The following is a 25,335-nucleotide window of genomic DNA, read 5'->3' as shown; positions in this document are numbered from 1 at the left end:
TTTATGAGAGAAAGTAAAGAATAATGTGCTGCAACTAAAACCACATTACGTACGCCATATCAAATACCGAAGAGGCTTTTCACTCGATACCATGTATCATCAACCGGCTTGAAAACAACACAGTAATGGTCTAAGCGTTATTGTATCAGCAATGTTAATGAAAAACATTATTTTTATTAGTACCAAAATAAAAATTGCGTACAACGAGTAAAGATGCTAAACGAAAGATTTACTATTTCCAACTTTTAATAACTTAGCCAGCTGAAATGTTTACAATCAGATACTGAACACAACTCTTTATTTAACAATATGTAAAAAACCAAATGTATAAATTTATTTTCTAACGCCATAATTAATGAATATTTTATAACTCAAGAACAAACCTTGAAAATAATTTTAAAAAAAAACCTAACAAAAACTCTGGAAAATGTTTATATATTTTTAAGAGCAATATCATGCTTTACACCCAAGTGACTTAAATAACATTCATTTCTTTAAACTAAAGTAAATAACAAGTCTCAAAACAAAATTTGTTACCGTCGCAACAAGATATCGAAATAAGCAACCTTAAAAGCTAATGAAATGAATATTCGAAATGATTAACTTATGATACTGACTACAACGCCTAAAATGACGTATTATAAAAAAACTGCTAATAGCTAATCGTTAGTGACTTAGTCCAATATAAAAAGTCAGAAAAACATCTACGAAAATAAACTATTCAGAATCTTTTGTTTAAGAACACCGAAGGTCGTAAAATACGTCGAAAAATGTGATAAAATAATGCAGTCGACAGTTGTATGCAATATTTAACTTTTTTTGACATGTAGCAAAAAGAAAGATGGTGTATTCACTTTTACAAACGAGGACTTCTATTTTTATAGAACCTTGACATAAAAACTGGCAAAAGTGAGAAATATCTCCACTTTCAAGTTGCATTCTTCATATATGAATCTCTTGGTCCTAAGCATTCTAAAATTTTCCATTAACAATAATGTTAATTGGAATTAATCAGATACACTACAAATTACCGTGGCAACAGTATTTATAATTTTATGTGTTCAGAAACAACTTCATAAGGCCTGCTCTACTGAGCGTATTATACAGATTTATCTAGCTTCAAATAAAAAAAATATTTAAAATTCAGAGAGATACTTCTACAAACTTACTCAAGTGGTTACTGATGCATGTTTCTAAATTTGTTCTAACACATGATGCCTCAGTTTTCAAACCAGGTCTGTCACGCCTCAAACAGAAACGTCACTCTTGGCGTAACAATGACATCGACTCTTAGAGGCACACGCCGCCACGCCCCCTAAAGATGGCAGCTTACGCTAGACTAGCCTAAAGGGTTGAGTCACCAGCAGGCATCGAAAAGATAGCGGTATTAGATCGTTTTCTTTCAACACCCACCTACACTATTTTATATGTTCACGCGCGCGCACAAACTCGATTCACGTCATTTTAACTATAATGAACATCATCCTGATTACTAAGCCTTTTAAAAATTCTTTTCCCTGGGGATATCCATTTACGGGATTTCCCAGAAAGTCGCAGAGAATGTATACTATGCGTCAAAAGGATTGTATACACTAACATGGCCTTGGATCAACTGAATTAACCTAGTTTTTGCAGCATGACTTGATTGGTGAATAATCTACTATTTGATAATAAAATTTAAACAAACTCCCCCCCTTCAATCAAACACTAGAAAGCATACGAAAAAAAAAAGCATCTTCAATAATAGCTTGTATATTACGTCTTGTAACTTTACTATGAATGGATAACGCATGCGCTAATTCATATATTTGGGTTTAACCATAAACTCCCATATTCCTTTAACATATTACTGTACATTTTAACAAATTATAGGTACCAGGCCAAAAAGAGAGTGAATTAAATCAATATATTCCTTTTACCTATGACTCATTATGGTCAATGATAACACCAATTAAAAATGGAAATGGATATTACCTATTCGTATAAATGTTTTTTGTCACGTATATATATATGGTTCACCATGAATACCATTCATTTTTCTCACAGTTCTAGCTTGTCTTGAGAACTGACTTAAGTTTTCTTAAAAGTAGATTTCGGTCTCATATGTCAGCGCTTCAACAATAACAAACAAACAAACATATTATTTACTTTTATAAATAAAAAGTTTATCACAATTTGAGCCAAGTTATTATGATTTCACCACAGTAGTATGACTAATTTGTGCAAGTTTAATATTTTAGCAGTGAATCTTGAATACAAAATCCTACGATTACTTTATTTTGACCTTTAATTACATAAATGTGAAAACAATCAACTAAAACCGGTGATTTTTTCTAAAACACTTGTAACTGGGAGATAAGAATTCAATTTTGAACCAGTGATAACAGAAAAGCTTATAAATATAGAAATGTAGTAACTAGACAATTTTGTCACAGGTATGACAAAACATTTGATGTGTGTCTCTTGCATTACAACAGCAAGAGACAACCAGATAACAAAAGTTATTCAAACAAATCAAATTTCTCGACTTATCATACCGTTGTACACTTTACGTATAATCACACAAGATTAAACAGATTATTTATACTAAACACGTACATCACTGACAAAAAACAATATTTTAATAAGTACTAGAGTGATCACTATGTATTTTTTTTTAAATCAGTGCGGTATATATTTAGTATTTGACAGTAAAAATATAAATTTTTTTTTCATTTGTAAAATAAATAATCTAGGAAATATTATTTTATGACTGTGTAAAAAATTAGGCTTTAATAACGTACTTCATTACATCTTATGCCGTATTTCAGTAGCATAATTAGGTAAAACCTGACATGATTGTGATTTCATTACATTTAGTAATTTTCGATTGGCATACGCGACAAATAAAGCTCTCAGGAGTCTGTTATATTAAGGCTGACGGCTTATATTATTCAGGTTTTGTTGGTAGCCACATCCGGATCACGTGTGTTTGTTTCTCAAATAAAATTGATCAAGCTGTGTTACGGGATAACGGCTTAGTTAACTACTCACCTAATAGTTTCCACAATCTCAACAGCTCCATCATTCTTGTCCTAAAAGATAAGGAAATTCGAAAAATTACTAGGATAAACGAATTTTATCGATTTGAAACTAGTGAAAAGTCTAAAATTTATAAAATAACTGAAACTTAAGTACTTCTACGGATAGGACTAAACAACCACACATACACATACGCGATTAAGGACATTTCCTCGAGCTTGAAACTATGCCTAACGCCAAGACTCTTGGCAAGAGAGCACGCGTATCAAAGGGCCATAATAAACTGTTTGGTTGAGAAGATACTTACTGACGATGACAAAGGCCAGCGGTATATAGCCGGCTCTGAGCCGGCAGGACTGTGTAAAATTAACTGTTGAGCCATTATCCTTCTCTGAAAACAATCTATTCCACTATGAGCAAATATCTTCTAACTTCTGTCCTCATATATTTCTCATTTTCCAACGAAACAAGGAACCACGGAAGCCCCCGCTCACACGTCCATGTGTGACGGAGGCGTTGTCACGTGACTTCAGAAAACGAGCCTATGATTGGATAAAATATCAGTAATGGAGTCTCTCGTCACAAGATCGTTGATTGGCTAGTCGGACATTTATGTTCCGGAAAATCAACACTTTGCCGCGAACTTCGACTTCGTCATCAACCCACACAAAGAACAAGAGTGTCAATTGGATTAATGTGGTTTTTTTCCCTCCGTTTCCAGTATGTAGTTGTTTTGTAAAGCTTTCAAACTGTTAAATGAACAATTAACAATGTTCTAGAAAACACTATAATTTTATTCCCTCTAATTATTTTTATTTTATAACAACCTTTCTTGAGTTCAAAATCTTGATTGATAGGTTTACTATTATATAAGTGTCATTTTGTGCAAATTAACATTTATTTCTGTATTAGGAATATTAATATAATATTTGTTAAAGTTATTTTTTTCATTTTCTTTGTACAAAGTTGAACAATGGGCTATCTGCAACTTTCTTGACCAGGAATATCTGAACCACGGATTTTAACACTGCACTCGCCGTTTTTAATTTAAAAGTGTAAGACTAGAGGGAAGGCAACTAACCATCACCACCCACCGCCAACTCTTGGACTACTCTTTTACTAACGAATAGTGAGATTGATCGTACCATTACAACGACCACACAGTAGAAAGGGTGAGCGTGTTTGGTGCGACAGGGATTCAAACCCCCGCCCCTCAGATTTTGAGTAAAGTGCCCTAACCACTTCGCTATGCCGGGCCTAATAAAAGAAAAAGACGCCTGATTGTTTTCTTATATAGAAGTGATGCTCCATGAGATAAGATATACGTTTCGCCACTGCAAACGAAAGAAATTTGCCCCTCCTTTATGGCAGCTTTAAATTTCCTATTGTTCGCTGGGTTCTTTTGGATTATTCGGTAAAATTAATGATGCAAACTCAAACCTAATTACCGCTAACGTAAAACGTTTCATTTGTTCAATTTCTATGCTTAATGGAACCAACGATGTCCTGTAAGCCTAAATTCACAAATAAACAACTTCTCAAACTAACAGAAATTCCACTTACTTGTTAATTCTATACCTCTATTTCTTCTTTAAAACACAGATTGAGGGTTAACAACACAAAGATAATTGTCTGACTACTGGCTGACAAAAATCTGACTAAACCATAAACTGATTAATCATTAACTAGTTAACAGACTTCTTAACTTAATTACTTACTCACTAAAGCTAACGTGAAGTTCCTTGAACAGTTTTATTATATACCCATATAATGAAACCTCAAGTTTCCATAATTAGTAGTAAAATAAATACTGACAAATTAACAAATATGTAAAATGTAATCACAATTTTCTTTCTTGTTTGCTTATTTATTGTCCTCAATACTGTCTACTCTTCAAATATTTCTTGGTGGTTTTATTTTCTATGGTCAGTAGTACACAGATAGGATGACCTTTGGTTCTTTATCATCACTTGCCATCATGCTGGTAAATCCACTGTAAGTGATAATACATATGAGATGTACCTCAACAAAAATCTTGAACATTCGAACCTCTGGTGAAATTTTATCTGAAACTAACCAACTGACTGGTCTCACATTGAAGACAGCCACGGTGAATGGTTTTTGTTTTGTTTTTCTGGATTCTACTCTGTAGCAGCTTAGGTTGATCGTCTTTGCCATCTTGTGCTAAATGTTTTGTTCCCAATGGAAGTTCGATCTTTTAATAATGTAATTATTGATTAGTGTACATGAACTGTTTAGTCATAAGTTATCAAACTATGACATGTGAAGGTAATTTTACTTTTGACGTGTTTCCATGAAATATATTCCTAACATGTATTTTTCCTCAATGTTAATTACTCGTGTATCATGTTGTGTAACAAAATTTCTCAAAGTGAGAGTGACTACTAGCTTTTCATTTTCTGAAGCTTTATGGCCGCTTGATGTTTACAGTAATCCTTCTCGTGCTTCATCTACAGAAGTAATTTCCCAACTTTCAATACCAAATCAAACCAGAATATCGCAGCTGTAGAACCAGTGTCAATCAACATGTTACATGAATCTGAGTTTTTAAATAATGCACCAAATGTGGCAAAACAAACATTGTCGTCAGAATATGTTCTATGTTGTTTTTTTTATTAATGACTATTCCCTATAGTCACGGAGGTAACAAACTTTTTGGAGTTTTCTGTTCTTCTATTTCTTCATCAGAATTTTGTGTTCCTAAATGCTTTTGCCTACAGCCCCTGAGAACATGTCCTTTTAAGTGGCAATTGAAACATCTTCTGTCTTATGGTTTATTTTTTTCATTGTAAGTTAACAGTTGTCTAGGCTTGGCATGGCCAGGTGGCTAAGGCATTCGACTCGTATTCCTAGGGTAGCGGGTTCGAATCTTCGTCACACCAAACATTCTCACACATTCAGCCGTGAGGGCGTTATAAAAGTGGCGGTCAATCCCACTATTCGTTGGCAAAAGAGTAGCCCAAGAGTTGGCGGTGGGTGGTGACGACTAGCTGCCTTCCCTCTAGTCTTACACTGCTAAATTAGGGAAGGATAGCGCAGATAGCCCTCTTGTAGCTTTGCGCGAAATTCAAAACAAATCAAAACGATTGTCTGATTAATAATTTCAGATCTTCTAGACCTGCATAGGAGGGAATTTGTGTTTCCCATTATTTGATTCGACCATCTCATAATTCCTCGGTAGTGTTTTTAGTTGCTTATCTGCAACACTGATTTTAGTTTCATCACTAATTCAACAATTCCCTGAAAGATATACACCTACTTTGATTTACCATAAATCCCACAGTTCCTTGCGTGGTTCCATTTAATCGAAATATAATAGGAAAAATCTTACATGTCATAAGCAAATGATAAATGAAAAATAGAAGCTGTTAACGTTCACGACATTTCTTGCTGGGATGCTCTTCTTTTGTTCATTTTAAATCTGTTCATTTTGGGAAATACTTTAAATTGTGCTTCCTACGTCTTCTGAGTGTGATACCTTTCCATCATAGTCTGTTGTCCTGTTTGTTGTTTTTTCAATTGAGTGGTGTTGTTGAACTGACTCTAAACTCTAAACTTGATAAGGTAGCGTTGTAATAGGAGTAATCTAGAAAAGTTCTGAAATTACAGACACTAAAACAGGGAGGGTAAAAGATTGGTTCTCCTATTCCATACTACATAGTTAATGATATTTCAGGTTGAAATGATTGGGCAGATGCAGAATGAGGTGCACCTTATAGCTGCTTTATATACAGTTTATATATCTCATGACTTCTTCGATCTTGATTTTATAATTTTGTGTACTTCATTAATGTACTTCTAGTACTTTCACTTTTGTGCTTCGTCGATGTTCTTTTGCACATTTTCAATTTTGTTGTTGTAATTTTTCTGTAGTTTTTATTTTACCTTCTTAACTCTTGTCTTTGCTCAAGTCGATTTTTGTTCGTAATTTTACTGTAAATTTCATCTCTCGTTCTTATAATTATTCTCTTAAATTCCTCTCTCTAACCATCACCTAATCACCTCAACTTTCTTTTAATTTTCTACAAATCTTCATTTTTACCACTGTTTCATTATTTCAGTTGAATTCTCACACTAGCTTCGAGCAGGCGTCATCTTGAAGTTGAGTCAAAATTATAACTCATTCTACCAGAATAACGCCACTCCTGATGTTATTCTTTGTGATCGTTTAAACTGCTCCGTGGATTCTATCTGATTATTGGGTAAAAAGAATAAGTTGAAGTCAGGCCCATTGAACTATAACAAAAATAAGTTATATTTCTTTATCTTCAAGTTCTACCTTTTACGTAACCAAAATTCGCCGTTAGTTCTAGCTTTCCAAATAGGCTTCGTCTACAACTAACAGAAATTTCACTAAGTTGTTAATTTTGTTTCTACATTTCTTCTTCAAAAAAACAAATTCAATAAACACAGCATTGTACTAAATAATTGAAAATCGATGGCAGTAAGACACAAAATAATTCACTGAATACTCACTAGGTGATGAACAAACTCGTCCTAAGAACTCCCTCACCAACTTGAGCCGAATTCATTATTTTAAATACATTTATTTTTCTTTACATAGAAGGTTATTTCTAATCACTCACTTACAATAAAACTGTTTGTAGACTGTCGAATTATAGCTTTTAAAACCATTGTACAGTTTCAAAATGTATATCAGACGTGACATCATTTTTAACGTACAGGATAGCAAGTTGAGTGGTTCATGGTTCTAATCGCGATATGCCACTGAACGTGTTCGGCTCTTTCAGGTATGACGAAGATGTAGTTCTAACAGTTAACCAGTTTCACGATTAAAAGTAACCGCGGTGGTGTCCAGCACTGTTGGCAAATCGTCATACCTATGGTCAGCAGTTTTTACTGAAGAAAGCCTATTACTTAGACGTTTAACCCATGATGTTGTTTTTTTTTCACATTACCCTTAATATGTCCATTTCGTATTTTAATTCAGAAAAGTGTAAAAATAACATTTCAGATCTATCTCTGTTCACACAAATTACTGTTCCAGATACTTTTTATACCACCAGAGCTCCTAATTAGGATGGACTATTTGTTTGTTAGTTTGTTTTTGAATTTCACGCAAAGCTACAAGAGAGCTATCTGCACTATCCATCTCTAAGTTAGAAGTATAAGACTAGAGGGAAGGCAGCTAGTCATCACCACTCACCGCAAACTCTTGAGCTACTCTTTTACCAACAATTATTGAGATTGACTTTCATATTATAAAGCCACCACGGTTGAAATGGCGGGCATGTTTAGTGTGACTGCGATTCGAACCCGCGACCCTATTATTACGTGTCGAGTGCCTTAAACCTCCTGGCCATACCGGACCTTGGAATGGACTGTGAGAATAAAAAAAAAACAACCAACAAAACAGTTACAGTTTATGATATTTATGATATCCTTATCATACATTTCAAGTTAGTCGTTTCTCATACTTCACCAGCTTTAGAAGTTTAAACCGCTTGTTATGTAAGTATGAATAACGTTTCAGATAACCTTATGTCCTCCATTGTTCAATTCCAGTAATGAGTACCGTCCTTGTACGAAAGGTCTTCTGGACAATAAGTTGTGATATTTTTTACCACTTGGATTTCGAATAGGAATTAGAAAAATTAACAAAAATGTAAAAAAAAAAATCTGCATTTTCTCTTACTTTTTTCAGGAATTTTAAGCCTAATGGTTTCTAATGTTTCAATAGTTTTCAGGATTAGTTTGAATTGCAACTTATATACAAAGATGTAATGCCAAAAATAATATACACAATACATCTACACATGAACCATAATTTGTTGTCAAAGAAAGCTACCAATATAGATCGAAAGCAAAATTTATCTCAATAAATAAAAAACATACTTTTAACAAGGTCTAATCTGGAAGAAGCAAAATGTCATAAAACAAAAATTTAAAGTGATCAGAACGCATTAATTTAACAGTTTAACACTCTCGGTTTGTTTTAGAATTTCGTGCAAAGCTACACGAGAGCTGTATGCGCTATCCGTCCTTAATTTAGCAGTGCAAGACTAGAGGGAAGGAAGCTAATCATCTCCACCCACCGCCAACTTTTGGGCTACTCTTTTGCCAACGAATAGTGGGATTGAACGTTGAATTATAACGCCTCCACGCCTGAAAGGGCGAGCATGTTTGGTGTGACGGGGATTAGAGCCCGCTACCCTCAGGTTACGAGTCGAGTGTCTTAACCATCTGGCCGTGCAGGGTCTTGACACACTGGACCTTATTTATATTTTCGTCTATGATTCCATTTCTATCCCACCAGATTTGAACATTTTAGAAAAATTACGTTAGTCTTACATACGTATACATGCACAAGGATGATACTGTAATACAACTATCATAATAAAAATAATAATATAAATATATATATGTACAACAAAGAGGTACATGTATAGGAATCGAGGAGGCTACCTATATTTTGAATGCGGTTTTCACCAATTAGGATGAATATCATGAGAAAGATCTTACAATAAACCCATGTTTATTATAAATGCCGTTTTAGTTTACAAAATTGACCATAGATCTTCTCTTTTATATTGAAAGAATATACTTCTCGTTGTTAGGTGCTGTTTATATATATATAAAGGTAAATAAAAATGATCCTAAGAATGGGGTTAGCTTATAACAAGTTCGATTCAAAATGTTTGCTCTTAGCAACTGCATTTAAATTACTTAGATCTTAACTTAAATACGCCTGGCGGGGAAAAGAAAGACCATGCGCAAGTTGTTCATGATATAGGATAATAGCGTAAAAAAAACGTGAGTACTAGTGTTGGGTGAGACAGCTGTCTTACCCTCAGCCACTCGGCGTAAAGCGATCGCATCTTATAAAAACATCAGTAAACGTGAAATGTGTTTCCTTTACGGCATGTTCGGCTGCCTGCAATTCTTCTTTGTTTAAAATCATCAAAGTGAAATCCCTTTAACGTATTTTCTATAGATCAATGTCGTTCAAAACCAACACAACAAAATTCAGGTATTGATAATTCACATTTGTGTCCATCTATTAGTATGTTTACAAGTAAAGAAAGAAAAAAAACTCTTCACAAAAGGAAGTTAATATAGAATGAGTTTGCTTATTTCGAATTTTGCGCAAAGCTATACGAGAGCTATTTGCGGCTGTCCCTATTTAGTAGTGAAATACTGGAAGGAAAGACAGCTAGTCATTACTGCAAACTCTTGGGTTACTCTAGGTCAATTAGTCAGTCCTGTTATCTTGTCTGTATTGTTTTTCAAGGACTGGTATTAGCCATCCCTATATTTACTCCAATATAATCAAGTTCTAAATACAATGAAATTCCAACTGTAATATTTATCGTTTATCTATTATCGACTGGTAATTCACGTTTCACTCTGTACTTAATTTTTTACATGAACGTCAATTTTTTATAAAACAGTTAACTTCAAGGGGCAATGATAACATGGTCTATACTAGAATTATGATTGTTTAAAATAATTACAACTAATTAACAATACTTATATAAGCGGATACTTCGTTTGTAATCATGCAATCTCAGTGAAACTGGTTGACACCACTATTTAGGTTTTCGAGTTATCATGTATTAAAAAATAAGCAGAAGAAAAAGATGATATTTACAAACATCCTCTGAACATGTAACTCAATCATTACATGGATATTGTAACAAAATGAAACACTGTATAGTACTGTAAAGTTGTGATGATCTGTTGAGAAGTTATTTAAAAATACCATTTCAATGAACAATCAAACCGTATTTACTTACGCAGTACCGGGCCTGGCATGGCCTAGCGCGTTAAGGCATGCGCTTCGTAATCTGAGGGTCGCGGGTTCGCGCCCGAGTCGCGCCAAACATGCTCGCCCTCCCAGACGTGGGGGCGTTATAATGTGACGGTCAATCCCACTATTCGTTGGTAAAAGAGTAGCCCAAGAGTTGGCGGTGGGTGGTGATGACTAGCTGCCTTCCCTCTAGTCTTACACTGCTAAATTAGGGACGGCTAGCACAGATAGCCCTCGAGTAGCTTTGTGCGAAATTCCAAAACAAACAAACAAACTTACGCAGTACCATCGCCTGCCTGATACAAGGACACACGTGCACAATATTACATATAATTCACTCTAGATGGCAGCACACCTTAACTGATATATATAAAAATGGCTGTTTTTGCAAGGGGACTGTCTTACCTCACATTCTTCTTTATATTAGATATTGTAATAAATACGGTTAACAAAATTACCATTAAAGATATCTGATTTAAATTTCAGCTTATTCACACGTAGTTCACTTTTTTGTAGCTAACATTTTAGTTATGCATCAAAATGTATCGGTTCTTTTTCAGTTTGTGTGCTGAACTTATTTGGTCTTCATATGATCTCACATCAATCTGAAACAGATGAGGTTAAGAAATAGTATACTGCTTTGTTGTACCTGACTTTCGGACTACCTTTTATATTTCTTATTCTAATTTTTATTTGGTTTCTTGTGAATTTCGCACAAAGCTATACGAGGGCTATCTTCGCAAATCGTCTCTAATTAATTCAACAATTATAGATTAGAGAGAAGGCTGTTAGTCAACACCACACACAGTCAATACTTGAGCTAATATTTTACCAACGAATACTGGGATTGACTGTAACAATGTAACGCCTCCACGGCTGAAAGGGTGAGCGTGTTTGTTAATGGGAATTCTAACCCGTGACTCTTTCTTATTTTAAGAACTGATGGTTTACATTAGTTGCATTTTCTGCCAAAAGTAGTTTTAATTTGTGTCAGATTTATTTATATATGGCAACTTGTTAATCAAATAAAAATAAGGATTATTAAACTGATATATTTTCCCAGGCTCACAAGAATATAAATGAATTGAATATGGCATTTAAATTAATTTTTATCTAACTTAACTGTTTAATATATATATATATGTGTGTGCGTGCAGTTGCTCATGAATTATCTCGAGTATCCAATGGTCGAGGTGAAACTCAACTAAATTTATTTCAACAAAATAATTTATATATACCATGGGATTAATTACGGTCTAACATGCAACCATACTAAATTTATAAAATCTTCAAAAGAAAAACAGCTCAAATTGTGCCAGTCCATAAATTGAAGTATTTAACGAACATTCTAAACACTAGGGCACTTAGACGCTCTTCATGTAAAGTTACTTGAAATGACGTACTTGTTTCAGATAATTCATTAAACAAATATTTAAATTGAACTTAAAACGTACAAAGAATTTGTTTGTTTTTAGTTAAACACAAAGCTCCACAGTGGGATATTTCTACTCTGCTCATCACGGGTATCGAAGTTCGATTTATATAGCTGTAAATCCGCAGGCATACCGCTGTGCCATTTGGGGACAGTATAAGTGTATAAATAAGTCAGATAACTCATTTCAATACATTAGTTCTTGTTTTATAACTTAGCTAATGAGAGATGATACAATTTAGAAAAGAAAAAGAGTTTAAAAAATGAATACGTCAATTACAAATAAGGAAAAAAAAGAAACAAATATTACTTAATTTTCATGGATACTTTTACATATAAACACTGAAACCTGTGAAGGCAAAGCTTAATTGCAATATGAAGAAAAACGTTGTGTGGTATGACCGCATTTGTCACAGCTATTGTTTGTTTGTTTGTTTTAAATTTCACGCAAAGCTACACGAGGGCTATCTGCGCTAGCCATCCCTAATTTAGCAGTGTAAGACTACAGGGAAAGAAACTAGTCATCACCACTCATCGCCATCTCTTGGGCTACTCTTTTACCAACGAATAATGGAATTGACTGTCACATTATAACTCCCCCACGGCTGAGAGGACGAGCATGTTTGGTGCGACCGGGATTCAAACCCGCGACCCTCAGATTACGAGTAACCCAACTGGCCAAGCAAAGCCACAACTGTTAATCACTCTGTTTGTGTATCGCCTAAATATCTCGTCTTCCCTAGGTTATTGAAGCCGATACACTGTTTAGAATGCTAATATTAACAAGTATTATAGAGTTCTCAGTGAAAACATTGGTACTGTGAATTTAAGTTTCAATATGCTGCCAACCGCAAGAGAAAATTTACATTTTGTAGATACTTTCACTTGAGACTTCGGGTCAACATGTGAAATACGATAGTTCCTAAACTATTTACTTTGGTTACCTGTTGAATTTACTAACTAGATCACTCAGCAGAGGAATATTTAGTACGTTAAGGATGGTCCGAGTAAAAATGACTGCTGTATTCAGTCTATTACAAATAATTGTATCCAATGACGTAAATTATTCTTAAAGGAGAAAATAAAAAATATTAACAAATTAAAAACAGATCATTATTGTGAAAATATTGAAGAAATGTTATATTAATTTATTGGTGAAATGTCCACACATAAGGACTTTTTTGAAAGATTTAAATCAGATAATGAATTAATACAATACAAAATTAAAATTGAAAAATTCGTTAATCACAAAATGTTACTTTAAGGAAACAAAAACTTTAGAGTCATATATTAGAAGAACTATGTTAAACTGGAAAAGACCTGATAAACATCAGAAGTCAAATGAGTGTCTTTAGTGCAACACTAATTCGTTCAATACAGGATTTCTAGAACAATACAAAATAATTACAGTTGATATTTACAAATCCAATTGTCTTAGGTCCAACATTAGTTAAGCTTTTCTTGATGTTGTTGTACGAAATGTCTAGTAAAGTATATTCACATCCGCCTTTTGTTTACGTCAGTTGAAATGAAGAGCATATGCGCGTGTGTTTATACAGTAAGGTGCCTGCGCATTTTCAGGACAAATGTGAAACTAAGTATTACTGTAATAGAAACGTATCACGGATTTTCTTTCATTTTAAGTAGAAAACAGTTCGCTTTAGCATAAACATATATATACTAAAGTGGTCAATATATTAATAATAATATAAACAGACAATTCTTAAAATATATATGTTGGTATTGATTAAACAGTTACATGTCCTGAATATATTTATTTAATTGTAGAAAACACCTCAGAAGTTGAGAAAACACTAGAATATCAGCCTATACTATTTTACCTCCTTATTAATTTCTTCTACCGGTTTCGTGACTTCAAATATCACTCTTTAGAATATACATTTTACTGAGAATCTATAATAAAAACATTCAAATACCGTTTTTCAACCAAACTTAAATGCTGTAAATTAAATACATATATTTTCCAAATGTACCAACATACAATACACTCTCATGTACAAATGAATTGTAATAGTAATCTTCAAAAATAAATAAATTAGTCAAAGTTTATCCAATATACTTTCCTTTCTAAATTAAAATACTGTCTTAATTATACCTTCTCTTATCAATATTATTGTTACAGAAATGCAATTTATTTATATTCTATAATTTTACATATCTTACTGTAGTGTGTTTTCTGTAAATCTTAGTAACAGTTTTTACTGACTTTAAAGAAGCAGTTACTTCTGCCTTCCAACGTCTATTTAATCTGGCCCTAATTCATTTAAATTTTTTTTAAAAATTACGTTTCACGTTCCATACTCATATTACTTATGTGTTATTATTTCAGTCGAATTATTTATTCTTATCAGTCAATGAAATAGGCGTCAGTTTTTTTCTTCATTTACACTGTAACATAAACTTTACATCACTTGACATTACACACAAACATATACTTAACCAATCATACAAGTTACCGTTGTTATCAATTTAAGACTGTATAGTTTAAATGCTTTTATTCAAACCTGAATTAATGCAACTGACAGGAATTCAACATTTCGCATAAAAGTTATCCTTGAAAAGATTTGGTTACTTCTGTAGTGATTTTTGTATGGTTTTGTGTATTCATTCTTGCCTTTTTTCTGTACGATTTGGTATTGTTACCTCTACATCATACTTAATATTCATTCTTGCCTTCTTTCTGTACGTTTTGGTATTGTTACCTCTACATCATACTTAATATTCATTCTTGCCTTCTTTCTGTACGTTTTGGTATTGTTACCTCTACATCATACTTAATATTCATTCTTGCCTTCTTTCTGTACGTTTTGGTATTGTTACCTCTACATCATACTTAATATTCATTCTTGCCTTCTTTCTGTACGTTTTGGTATTGTTACCTCTACATCATACTTAATATTCATTCTTGCCTTCTTTCTGTACGTTTTGGTATTGTTACCTCTACATCATACTTAATATTTGCAATTTTTTATTATTATTTGTTTACTTTTCATTTTTAACACTTTTATTAGTAGGTTGATAAGTGAACGTTTTATTAATTTTTTCACGATTCACTGGTAATATATATTGCTAATATTATATCAGCCTTTAACACTTAACTCATTGCACTTGTAGAATGACCTCGGAATTGGCTACATTAGATTATTAAACATCATTAGTCATAATCTTGACTTCTTACGAGTAATTTTGATGAACCTTCAGTGAGGAAAGAATATATGATAAATTTATAGCTGCATCATCCCTTTATTCGTGTTTGCATTCTTTTTGGCATACGGCCCGGCATGTCCAGGTGGGTTAAGGCGTTCGACTCGTAATCTGAGGGTCACGGGTTCGAATCCCCGTCACATGAAACACGATCGTCCTTCCCGCCCTGGGGGCGTTATAATGTGACAGTCAATCCCACTATTCGTTGGTTTTTAAAGAATAGCCCAAGAGTTGGCGGTGGGTGGCGATGACTAGTTGCCTTCCTTCTAGTCTTACACTGCTAAATTAGGGACGGCTAGCGCAGATAGTCCTCGTGTAGCTTTGTGCGAAATTCAAAACAATTAACTAACGCTTTGGCACTGCCACCTGTACATCATTTTATATTTACTGTTGGCTCTTTTCTTACTTATTTTGTGACATTTTTCATCTGATTGAAAGTTAGTGTATTCTATCAGTGTGTATAATAACATTTAATATTACATAGTACAGGGGTTGGCTCACTAGAGACATCGATTGTATAGTGTACAAAGCATTCAGTATTCTACGTGTTACAGACATCTAATGCTCATCTGTTAGTAGCTGGTAAATATTGTTTCACCCTGAACTTAAGATCTTTAAAGAAAATCCAGATTTCTGTGATAAAGCTACCTTCAAAGGGGTAATCATAACATCGTTTACACTATAATTATGAAGTTTTTATGTTTATACTAAGCACTACCCCGTTTAATGTCTGTTCTTAAAATTATTTTCTGTCATATTAAAGCAACTGTGATAATTTCACATCTTTCTAGCTAGCATGGGGAAGAGTTGAAAACTTTGGTTATTTAGCTAATTTTCAATTCTCCACTTTAATAACACTATAATGCTGCTAGTCTCATAAACTGTAAAATACTCGATAATGATAATTAGGTGCTCAAATAAAGCCATAAATTAACTTTAGCAGTTATTTTGTACATGCGCTACGATAATTTATATTGCATCATTTTAAAACATGATTAACATCAACATTGTAAACCAAGTGGCTCATATGGCCATAGAATTATTGTTTATTAGTAAAACACAAAATACATAAAAACAAACAGAAAACGAAAAATTAAAGATTTAGTTTTACGTCAATATCACGACAAATATAAAGTGTTTAATGTAAGTAATTGTTTTTTTTCATACATTAATTGAGCTTCGTTTTGAATTTTAAGAAAACAACAGTATTTGTTTGTATAAAAAAATATAAAACTAACTATGACGCGTTACCATTGGAATAATTAACTAATGTTATTATAAATAAGAGTTGTTGTTATCGTAATATGTATATGTAAGCCGGCATGGCCAGGTGGTTAGGAGGCTCGACTTGCAATCTGAGGGTCGAGGGTACATATCCACGTCACACCACACATGCTTGCCTTTTCAGTCGTTGAGGCATTATAATGTGACGATCAATCGCACTTTTCATTGGTAAAAGAGTAGCCCAAGAGTTGGCGGTGGGTGGTGATGACTAGCTTCCTTCCCTCTAGTCTTACACTGCTAAATTAGGGAAGGATAGCGCAGATAGCCCTCGTGTAGCTTTGCGCGAATTTCTAAAACAAACAAACAATGTATATGTATATGCAGTAACAAGTTTATAAAGAGTAGCGTAATCTCCACTTGTATGTTTCGTAACTTTAATGCCTCACGATAGCTCAGCCGTAAAGTTGAAGACATTAAATTACACAACACAACACAAGAAGACCACTGTGTTGTTAGCTACTTAACGGCAAATAAATGGGCATAGATCTTCAAGTCTTTCCTCAATATTGTTGTCTTTCTTTGACATTAAATGTTGTGGATTTTTTTTTTTTTTTTTTTATAAAGCATCTCAACGTTTAAAACTGTTTATCAGATCTAAGTTGACGTCTCTTTCCAAATAAAATCGATAACTTTATAAACATTGAACTCTAACCGTATAATGTAAAATATTAGACGTTTCACTATCTTTATTTTCACTTTTGTTTCTCCCAGGTGTTTTTCTCTTCGAAATTTCCATGCGATATAATATGTTGAACGTGAGAACCTGCCTATAAATCTTTTAAAAGTGTAAAAACATTTCGTCAGACAACGCTTCAAATAAGTAAAGAAAACACCAACAAACAAAAACCAAAGAAGGAAGACAAAAAAAAAAAAAAGAGATATTTTACCTTATCTCATAATTACATATTTTCGAGAAGTGTATAAAAATGAGTGCATTTCGTAGCAAATAAATCGCTTGAAATTTAAAATCGAGTTCATTTGTTCAGAAATTATAAAAAGCCACGTGACCAAAATCTGTCAGTGGTAATCATTATTTTTTTATCAACTTTATTAGAATGCATTGATGTATTTACAGCTGTGTTTTTATACGTGCGTTATTTACCCACTTTATTTTTCAAATATTGAAATTATTTATATATGATAACATCATCAATAATGGCACGACACAAGGCTATATACTTCTGAAACTAAACTTATCAGATATTGGTCCCAATAAATCTACTTCGCACGAATAGTAAAAAAAAAAAATCATATATTTATGCATCATACCTTGCAAAAGAAACATTTGAGAAAGTATGATTTTTTAAATTTTTTTACAGACTTTATTTTAAATGATGACAAACTCCAGGTTAGAGACAATAAATGAAAGCCCATGATTGGTATATAAGTTATCAGTCACATGCTGCATGTCAATAATACCATAAATACCAGATAGGATAGAACGTTACGGCAGGCAAAGTACTAAGACGTCAAACTGTATCATGTACCTTTAAGGTCATCTGCCCTAGAAGACAGCGCCCTCTCTCGGTTGGCAAGGTTTCAACGTTCTTTTTATCGTACGTTTTTGAACATTGTTGAGATGATTCACAACTGATGTCATGTTTCCTGGCAACAAAACAGCTTAGAACGGGTTAGGATAACTTTAAAACAACCCATGTATGTCATCGTTTCAACTTTACAAGCTTTACTGAGAATTAAGTTATCACTTTCCTTCTTTTCGCGGGATATCACGCAGCTTTCTCATGAGTAAGCCAATATATTATGCGTCATTTATCATTACCTGATTGAAAAAATAAGTGATATACATTTATTATCAAAATAAACTGTACCATTTCCTTTAACACTTTTGGCCTAGTTTTTCAAGATTTATGTACACAAGACTAGGTCTCGTTTTGATAAAATTCACCACATTTCACTCTGAAGCAATAACTTATTCCCCCTATATTTTCTGTATTATAACCACTCAGTACTGATTTTTAGCTATTGGGTAATTTGTATTTCGGTTGAACAGTCATTGTTAATCAAATATAATTTTTGTTTCTGTCACGGTAGCTGCAGGTAGGAAGTATTCTATTAGATAAACATTTTAATCTGGAATGTGAATATGGCTCGTGAATTCAGGTCTTCTCCAGAGTAGTAGAACAGGTTGGTGGCCAACCGGATATGACGCCATTCAGTAAAGATTCTATTTCCCGCCAATTCTCACATAATTGTCTAGTATCTTAAAAAGTTACAACCTTGAATTTATATAAGAGTTGAAATTATTTATTTCGACTATTTAGAAGCAGACATACTCAATAGAGATTTATTTCACAAATTAATTCGTCTATCTGAGAGTGATTTAGTCGTATTATGTTTTATGTACGAACAGTAACAACTGTAAAACTCTTACTAAATGTTTTGATTCTAAATCTTCGTGTTTATAATTTTATAAAACAGAATCAGTCCTACTGATCTCTTTATAGCTAGTTATAATTAACAATAATAACTTTATAATGAATTACAATCGATAGTAATGACTTATTGACTAATTACAGTCAGTACGTAATTTATTTAAAAAAACAGTTAAAAAGTATACGGGAGAAATTTCGAGCTTTATAATTCTTGACGCTGCTGTGTTGTGATGGAGTGGAGTACGTCAATTAAAAATTAATTGATATGCAACCAATTACAGGACTTTCGCTTTCAGATGAAAAACAAGAAGTAGTCGGTCACAGGTTGTGCTCTCAGATCGTGAAAGATCCGGCAGAAACGATGTGCTGTTGCTGTCTACAGTTGAGAGTATAATTTGATAATGATTCAAAGCTCGTATATTAACATTATGACTCCTTACAGAAAATAATATTCACATCATTAGTGCTAATTACAGTTCACAGTATTGATTTTATGTTGGGGCCCGGCATGGCCAGATGGTTAAGGCACTCGACTCGTAATCCGAGGGTAGCGGATTCGAATCCCCGTCACACCAAACATGCTCGCCTTTTCAGACGTGGAGGCATTATAATGTGACGGTCAATCCCACTGTTCGTTGGTAAAAGAGTAGCCCAAGAGTTGGCGGTGGGTGATGATGACTAGCTGCATTCCCTCTGGTCTCACACTGCTAAATTATGGATGGGTAGCGCAGATAGCCTTCGAGTAGCTTTGCGCTAAATTCAAAAGAATCGTTTTAATATTATGACTACGTAAAACTGACAATGTTCATTTTATGGCTACCTAAAGTTGGATAGCACCATATTCTCCGTTACTGCTAATGAAATGTAATAGTAGTTCGGGTTATTTATTGCTTCTTACAAATAATACAGTAAGCTTTATAACTTTAAAATTTTAAACATTTAACTTTATCTGTCTCTGTTATCCTTACATTTAACTCTTTAAGCTGCTAAGACTAGACTGCTCACCTTATAACATCTATCTGGTATTTTGTTAATTTTAAGTTAAAATTTAATCTTTGGGCAATATACATATTTGTAAAACTTGATGTATGTTACGTTTCGCAATATGGCACATACTTTATTAAAGATATATTACTCAAGGCACTGGTATTCCTTTCTCATGAACTTCGCTTACTTCTAAGACTAATTATTAAAATATTTTAGTTTTTCAACGACTCTAAAACAATAACTTTTTTAATTCAATTTTTAAAACCCAATACAGCTTCGTTTTTAGGACATCAATAAATAAACATTATGTTGATTAATCGAACAAAATAATATAATATGAATAAAATTACTTCGACTTTTCTTGGCCTTTTTAGCAAATAAGTTAAACAGGCAATAATAGAGATATTGCACACTTCATGTTACATTCTCTAAGGTGTTTTCTAACGTTTTAACATCATACATGTATACGTTTTCCCGGAGCTCATATGACCTTGTAATTCTACACTGGTAACAGTGATACCGGCTTGTTGACGTTACAGCCAAGCGAAGCAAAGTAAACAACATGTCTGGGGATTAAGGCGGCTGCAGTTGTTTGAGGTAATATGTGTTTGTCTGTAGGTCACGTATTTTAGGCTGGTGAAGCAAGTAAACATATTAGCATATTGGGAATAAAGAAAACGCAAATAAGAATTAACATGAAAACACAACATTAGTATTCATTAAAAAAAAACGAAAAGGAAAAGTAAGACCGCATATTTACAGTTACACATGTTCAGGTAGAATGACGTTCAGCTTTTAGCACGTCACGTAATGACGTCAATGAGCAACGATACACGTTTGAATATTAGATAAGCAGTTGTTTTCGTTGTTAAGATCGCAATGCTTGTAATTTGTATGTATAAAGCCAAATGAGGATTTATCAGAAAATACAAACAAAATTCTTAAATTCTGTTATTGGCGACGTATAACATAGGTGTATCATAAAATACACGAAAACTCATAATATTTGTCAGAAGTTGATTACAGTAAATCAAAGCCACTATGAGGATTTATAATAAAGACGTATCATAAAATACACGCAAAACTCATAATATTTGTCAGAAGTTGATTACAGTAAATCAAAGCCACTATGAGGATTTATAATAAAGACGTATCATAAAATAAACGCAAAACTCATAATATTTGTCAGAAGTTGATTACAGTAAATAAAAGCCACTATGAGGATTTATAGACGTATCATAAAATACACGCAAAACTCATAATATTTGTAAGAAGTTGATTACAATAAATAAAAACCACTATGAGGATTTATAATAAAGACGTATCATAAAATACACGTAAAACTCATAATATTTGTCAGAAGTTGATTACAGTAAATCAAAGCCATTATGAGGATTTGTAATATAGATGTATCATAAAATACACGCAAAACTCATAATATTTGTCAGAAGTTGATTACAGTAAATCAAAACCATTATGAGGATTTGTAATATAGATGTATCATAAAATACACGCAAAACTCATAATATTTGCCAGAAGTTGATTACAATAAATAAAAGCCACTATGAGGATTTATAATAAAGACGTATCATAAAATGCACGCAAAACTCATAATATTTGTCAGAAGTTGATTACAGTAAATCAAAGCCATTATGAGGATTTGTAATAAAGAGGTATCATAAAATACACGCAAAATTCATAATATTTGTCAAAAGTTGATTACAATCAATCAAAGCCACCATGAAGATTTATAATATAGATGTATCATAAAATACACAGAAAACTCGCAGTGTCTGTTAGAAGTTCAAAGCAAAAGAAAATTGTTTTCCAGAGATTAGTTACGTTTGTATATTTCCTGTCTTGATACATAAATATTTATTTTACCGAAAGTTTACACGATTATGACGAACTTTGATATTCTTTTAGTGATATGAACAAAATGTTTGTTTAAAGGACAAGGACGATGCGATTAAATGGATAAGTCAACCTTAATATATTCAATTCTGCTACCTACACATGCGACATCTACCGTCAAAAAACAAATGTATATACATCTTGGTTTACGTCTTGCTTTGATGTTTTACAAGATATTCTGTCTCTAGGGTATTATAAAGAGCGTTTACTTCTGTCTTGTCGAGAGTTACCGATGCCTACGTAAATGACCTACACAGTTCGTGCAACCATTGCACTGTCATATAGCCGAAAGCTTTTGAATTTGTTAGGGTTCAGTGGTGTTGCGTTAATATTGTTCATTCAATTTTGATGAATCTCTCTTTCCGGTCTGTGTTGTTTTATAATGGCGGTAAACGTATAATGTAACATTTTAATTTTTGGTGTTATTTTTTAACCAATCCAAACATTTATTGTGATGTAGAATCCTCGTTAGAATTAGGTTATTTTTGTGTATTAGAAATTATGAATCTACATTTTAAAGATAGTTATATCTGTATAACAGCATATCTGCGATGGAAAGTTTACATTGTTCGACCTTTGATGGTGAACATTAGAGAAATAAAACGTTTTTTCATGGAAAAATATAACATTAATCAAATAAATTATTGACTGGCTTGAGAGAAGGTAAGCTAGGTGTCTTTTCGTCCTTTGTTTACAAAAACTGTTTTCCTAACATGGTATAATTTGTTCTAATACTGGCTTCTAGATGTCTTTTTGTTGGTGTTCTTAAGCGTAAATCTACAGACCATAATCGCTGGATCCATTGCACGAAATTGAACTTCGGATGTTAGCCTTACAAGCCTGATTTGTTCTGATACTGGCTAATAGCTGTCGTATTTTTGATGGTGTTCTTAAGCGTAAAGCTACGGTGCATATTCTCTGGATCCACTGCACGAAATCAAACCTCGAATGCTAGTCTTAGAAGCATGAAGCTCACCACTGGTCCATCAGAGGAGTCGTTTATTTATAAGAAAATGTTTTCTGTTTTCACGTTTGAAAACAAAGGAATTGTTTTTAACCTTAAGTATAATTAAAATAAAAACTATATATTTCATATTTGAAAACTAAATATTTCAAATAATCTTTTCAACTTCTATTCTGTAACACATCTGTTATGATTTCGTTTGTATGGGGATCTGGCATGGCCAGGGAGTTAGGGCTTTCGATTCGTAATCTGAGGGCTGCAGGTTCGAATTCCCGTCGCACCAAACATGTTCGCCCTTTCAGCCGTGGGGGCGTTATAATATCACGGTTAATCCCACTATTTGTTGTAGTCCGAGAGTTAGCGGTGGGTAGTGATAAATAGCTGTCTTCCCGCTAGTCTTACAATGATAAATTAGGGACGGCTAGCGCATATAGCCCTCCTGTAGCTTTGCGCGAAATTAAAAACAAAACAAACAATCGTTTATATGTACACACACAACACAAATATAGACCTTAATTTAGTACGATATGTATATTATAGTTTTTTTTAACAAAACCACTGTGAAAACAAATACATGTTTCAAAATATTTTAATCAACGAAAGTTAGTTTGTAGTAAGTGTGTGTGTATTTTCTTTTAGCAAAGCCACATCTGGAAATCTGCTGAGCCAACTATGGGTAATCGAACCCCTGATTTTAACGTTATAAATCCGTAGACTTACCGTTGTACTAGCGGAAGATTGTATTAAGAAAAACTAGTTTTATTCTTATATCATTGATCAATCTTGAGATATTAATGCCGAAACTCTTCTTGAAATGTTTTAAGATTAAAAAACACTTTGGAAACATACTTAAGACGTTTCATTATTTTCAAGGGTTATTGAAACACCCTAATGAAGACTTTTAATTAATAACAATGATTAATCGCCCCTACTAAGTAAGGTCAATGAGATAATATACAATTGTATGTCTCAAGCATATATTCTTGAATCAAATTGTTGTACTGGTATTATGAGCTGGTAGAATCAAATAATGTAGAAATACCAATTGTCTTATACGCAGGTCTAGAAGATCTTAAATGATTAATTAGACAACTGTTTTGGTTTCGTTTGTTTTGAATTTCGCGCAAAGCTACACGAGGGCTATCTGCGCTAGCCGTCCTTAATTTTGCAAGGTAAGACAAGAGGGAAGGCAGCTAGCCATCACCACCCACTGCCAGCTATTGGGCTACTTTTTTACCAATGAATAATGGGATTTACCGTCATATTATAACGCCTACACGGTTGAAAGGGCGAACATGATTGGTGTGACGGGGATTCAAACTCACCACCCCCAGATTACGATTCGAGTGTTTTAACCACCTGGCCATGCCGGACCACCATAATGTATGATTTTCTTTCTAACACAACGGGTTACCTACATTCTGTCTATCTCGGAGAATTGAACCTCAGATTTCCGGTTGGTTGGTTATTTAAGAATTAAGCACAAAGCTACACAAAGGGCTATCTGTACTCTGCCCACCACGGGTATCGAAACTCGGTCCAGAAGTTAGTGTTGTAAACTTATCATTGACCAACCTGAGGACTTTTAATAACAATTTGCATGTAAATATATGTATGTTTATGTATACCCGAACAAATAGAGATATTGTCATGGGAGGGTACAGGCCATGGTTAAATAAGTGAACAGAAAATAAAGAACGTGTATTAGAAAAGGTTAACAGAGAAGTTCAAACCTAATTGTCCACTAAGTTCGTAACAGAAAGTCCGGGCTCAGCTGTAAGCTTGAGGGTTTACATTGCTAAAAATCGAAAGTCGATCTTTTCCAGTGGACACAGCGCTTAGAGCACATTGTATTGCTTTGTACTTAAATCAAACAAACAAACAAGATATCACGGATTGGAGTGATAAATTCAAGAATTTTGTTCTTAATTGACAAATAGGTCGGAAGACTTACAGAACTATTGAAAAGCTATAGGGTTTGGTTAGAAAATATTGTAGAAAATTTAAGAAATATTTTTAAAAAGATTGTGTTTTATCTAACACGTTTTTTTGTTTCAATATGTAAACATTTTAAAGAATGAGAGGTCAGGATTTGAAAGGATACTGATAGCAACGTGGTTGGTGAAGACTATAAGATGGCTGAATTGTTTAAATGTTTCTTTGTTTATTTTGTTGTTGTTTTCACGAGAGAAGACATTAGTAATATTCGAGACCCTGAGCATTCTTTGGAAAGTATATGCATTTGACCTTAATCGTGTATGAGAGAAGAGATTACGTTATTCGAATGTGTAAATCAGCAAGACAAGTGACATGGCGACTGCAG

General features: G+C 33.4%; 1 protein-coding gene across 2 annotated transcripts in view; it reads right to left on the bottom strand.

Moving 5' to 3' along the window:
* Window positions 1-3,600, bottom strand: part of LOC143223368 (histone-lysine N-methyltransferase, H3 lysine-79 specific-like) — a 29,353-nt gene extending 25,753 nt beyond the window's left edge. Inside the window, exons 1-2 of one of the 2 annotated variants that reach the window (XM_076451268.1) lie at window positions 3,329-3,600; window positions 3,034-3,074 (exon numbers count right to left, since the gene is read on the bottom strand). In XM_076451268.1, the coding sequence (XP_076307383.1) occupies window positions 3,034-3,074; window positions 3,329-3,403 (116 nt within the window). In that variant the 5' untranslated portion in view covers window positions 3,404-3,600. Of the gene's footprint in view, window positions 1-1,169; window positions 1,867-3,033; window positions 3,075-3,328 lie in introns of those variants that run through there. The other variant, XM_076451269.1, reaches the window with a different exon arrangement.
* Between the last annotated feature and the right edge of the window lie 21,735 nt (window positions 3,601-25,335).

The sequence above is a fragment of the Tachypleus tridentatus genome, chromosome 8 (assembly GCF_004210375.1).
Source record: "Tachypleus tridentatus isolate NWPU-2018 chromosome 8, ASM421037v1, whole genome shotgun sequence".
NCBI lineage: Eukaryota > Metazoa > Arthropoda > Merostomata > Xiphosura > Limulidae > Tachypleus > Tachypleus tridentatus.
This window is presented reverse-complemented; position numbering and strand designations above follow the sequence as displayed.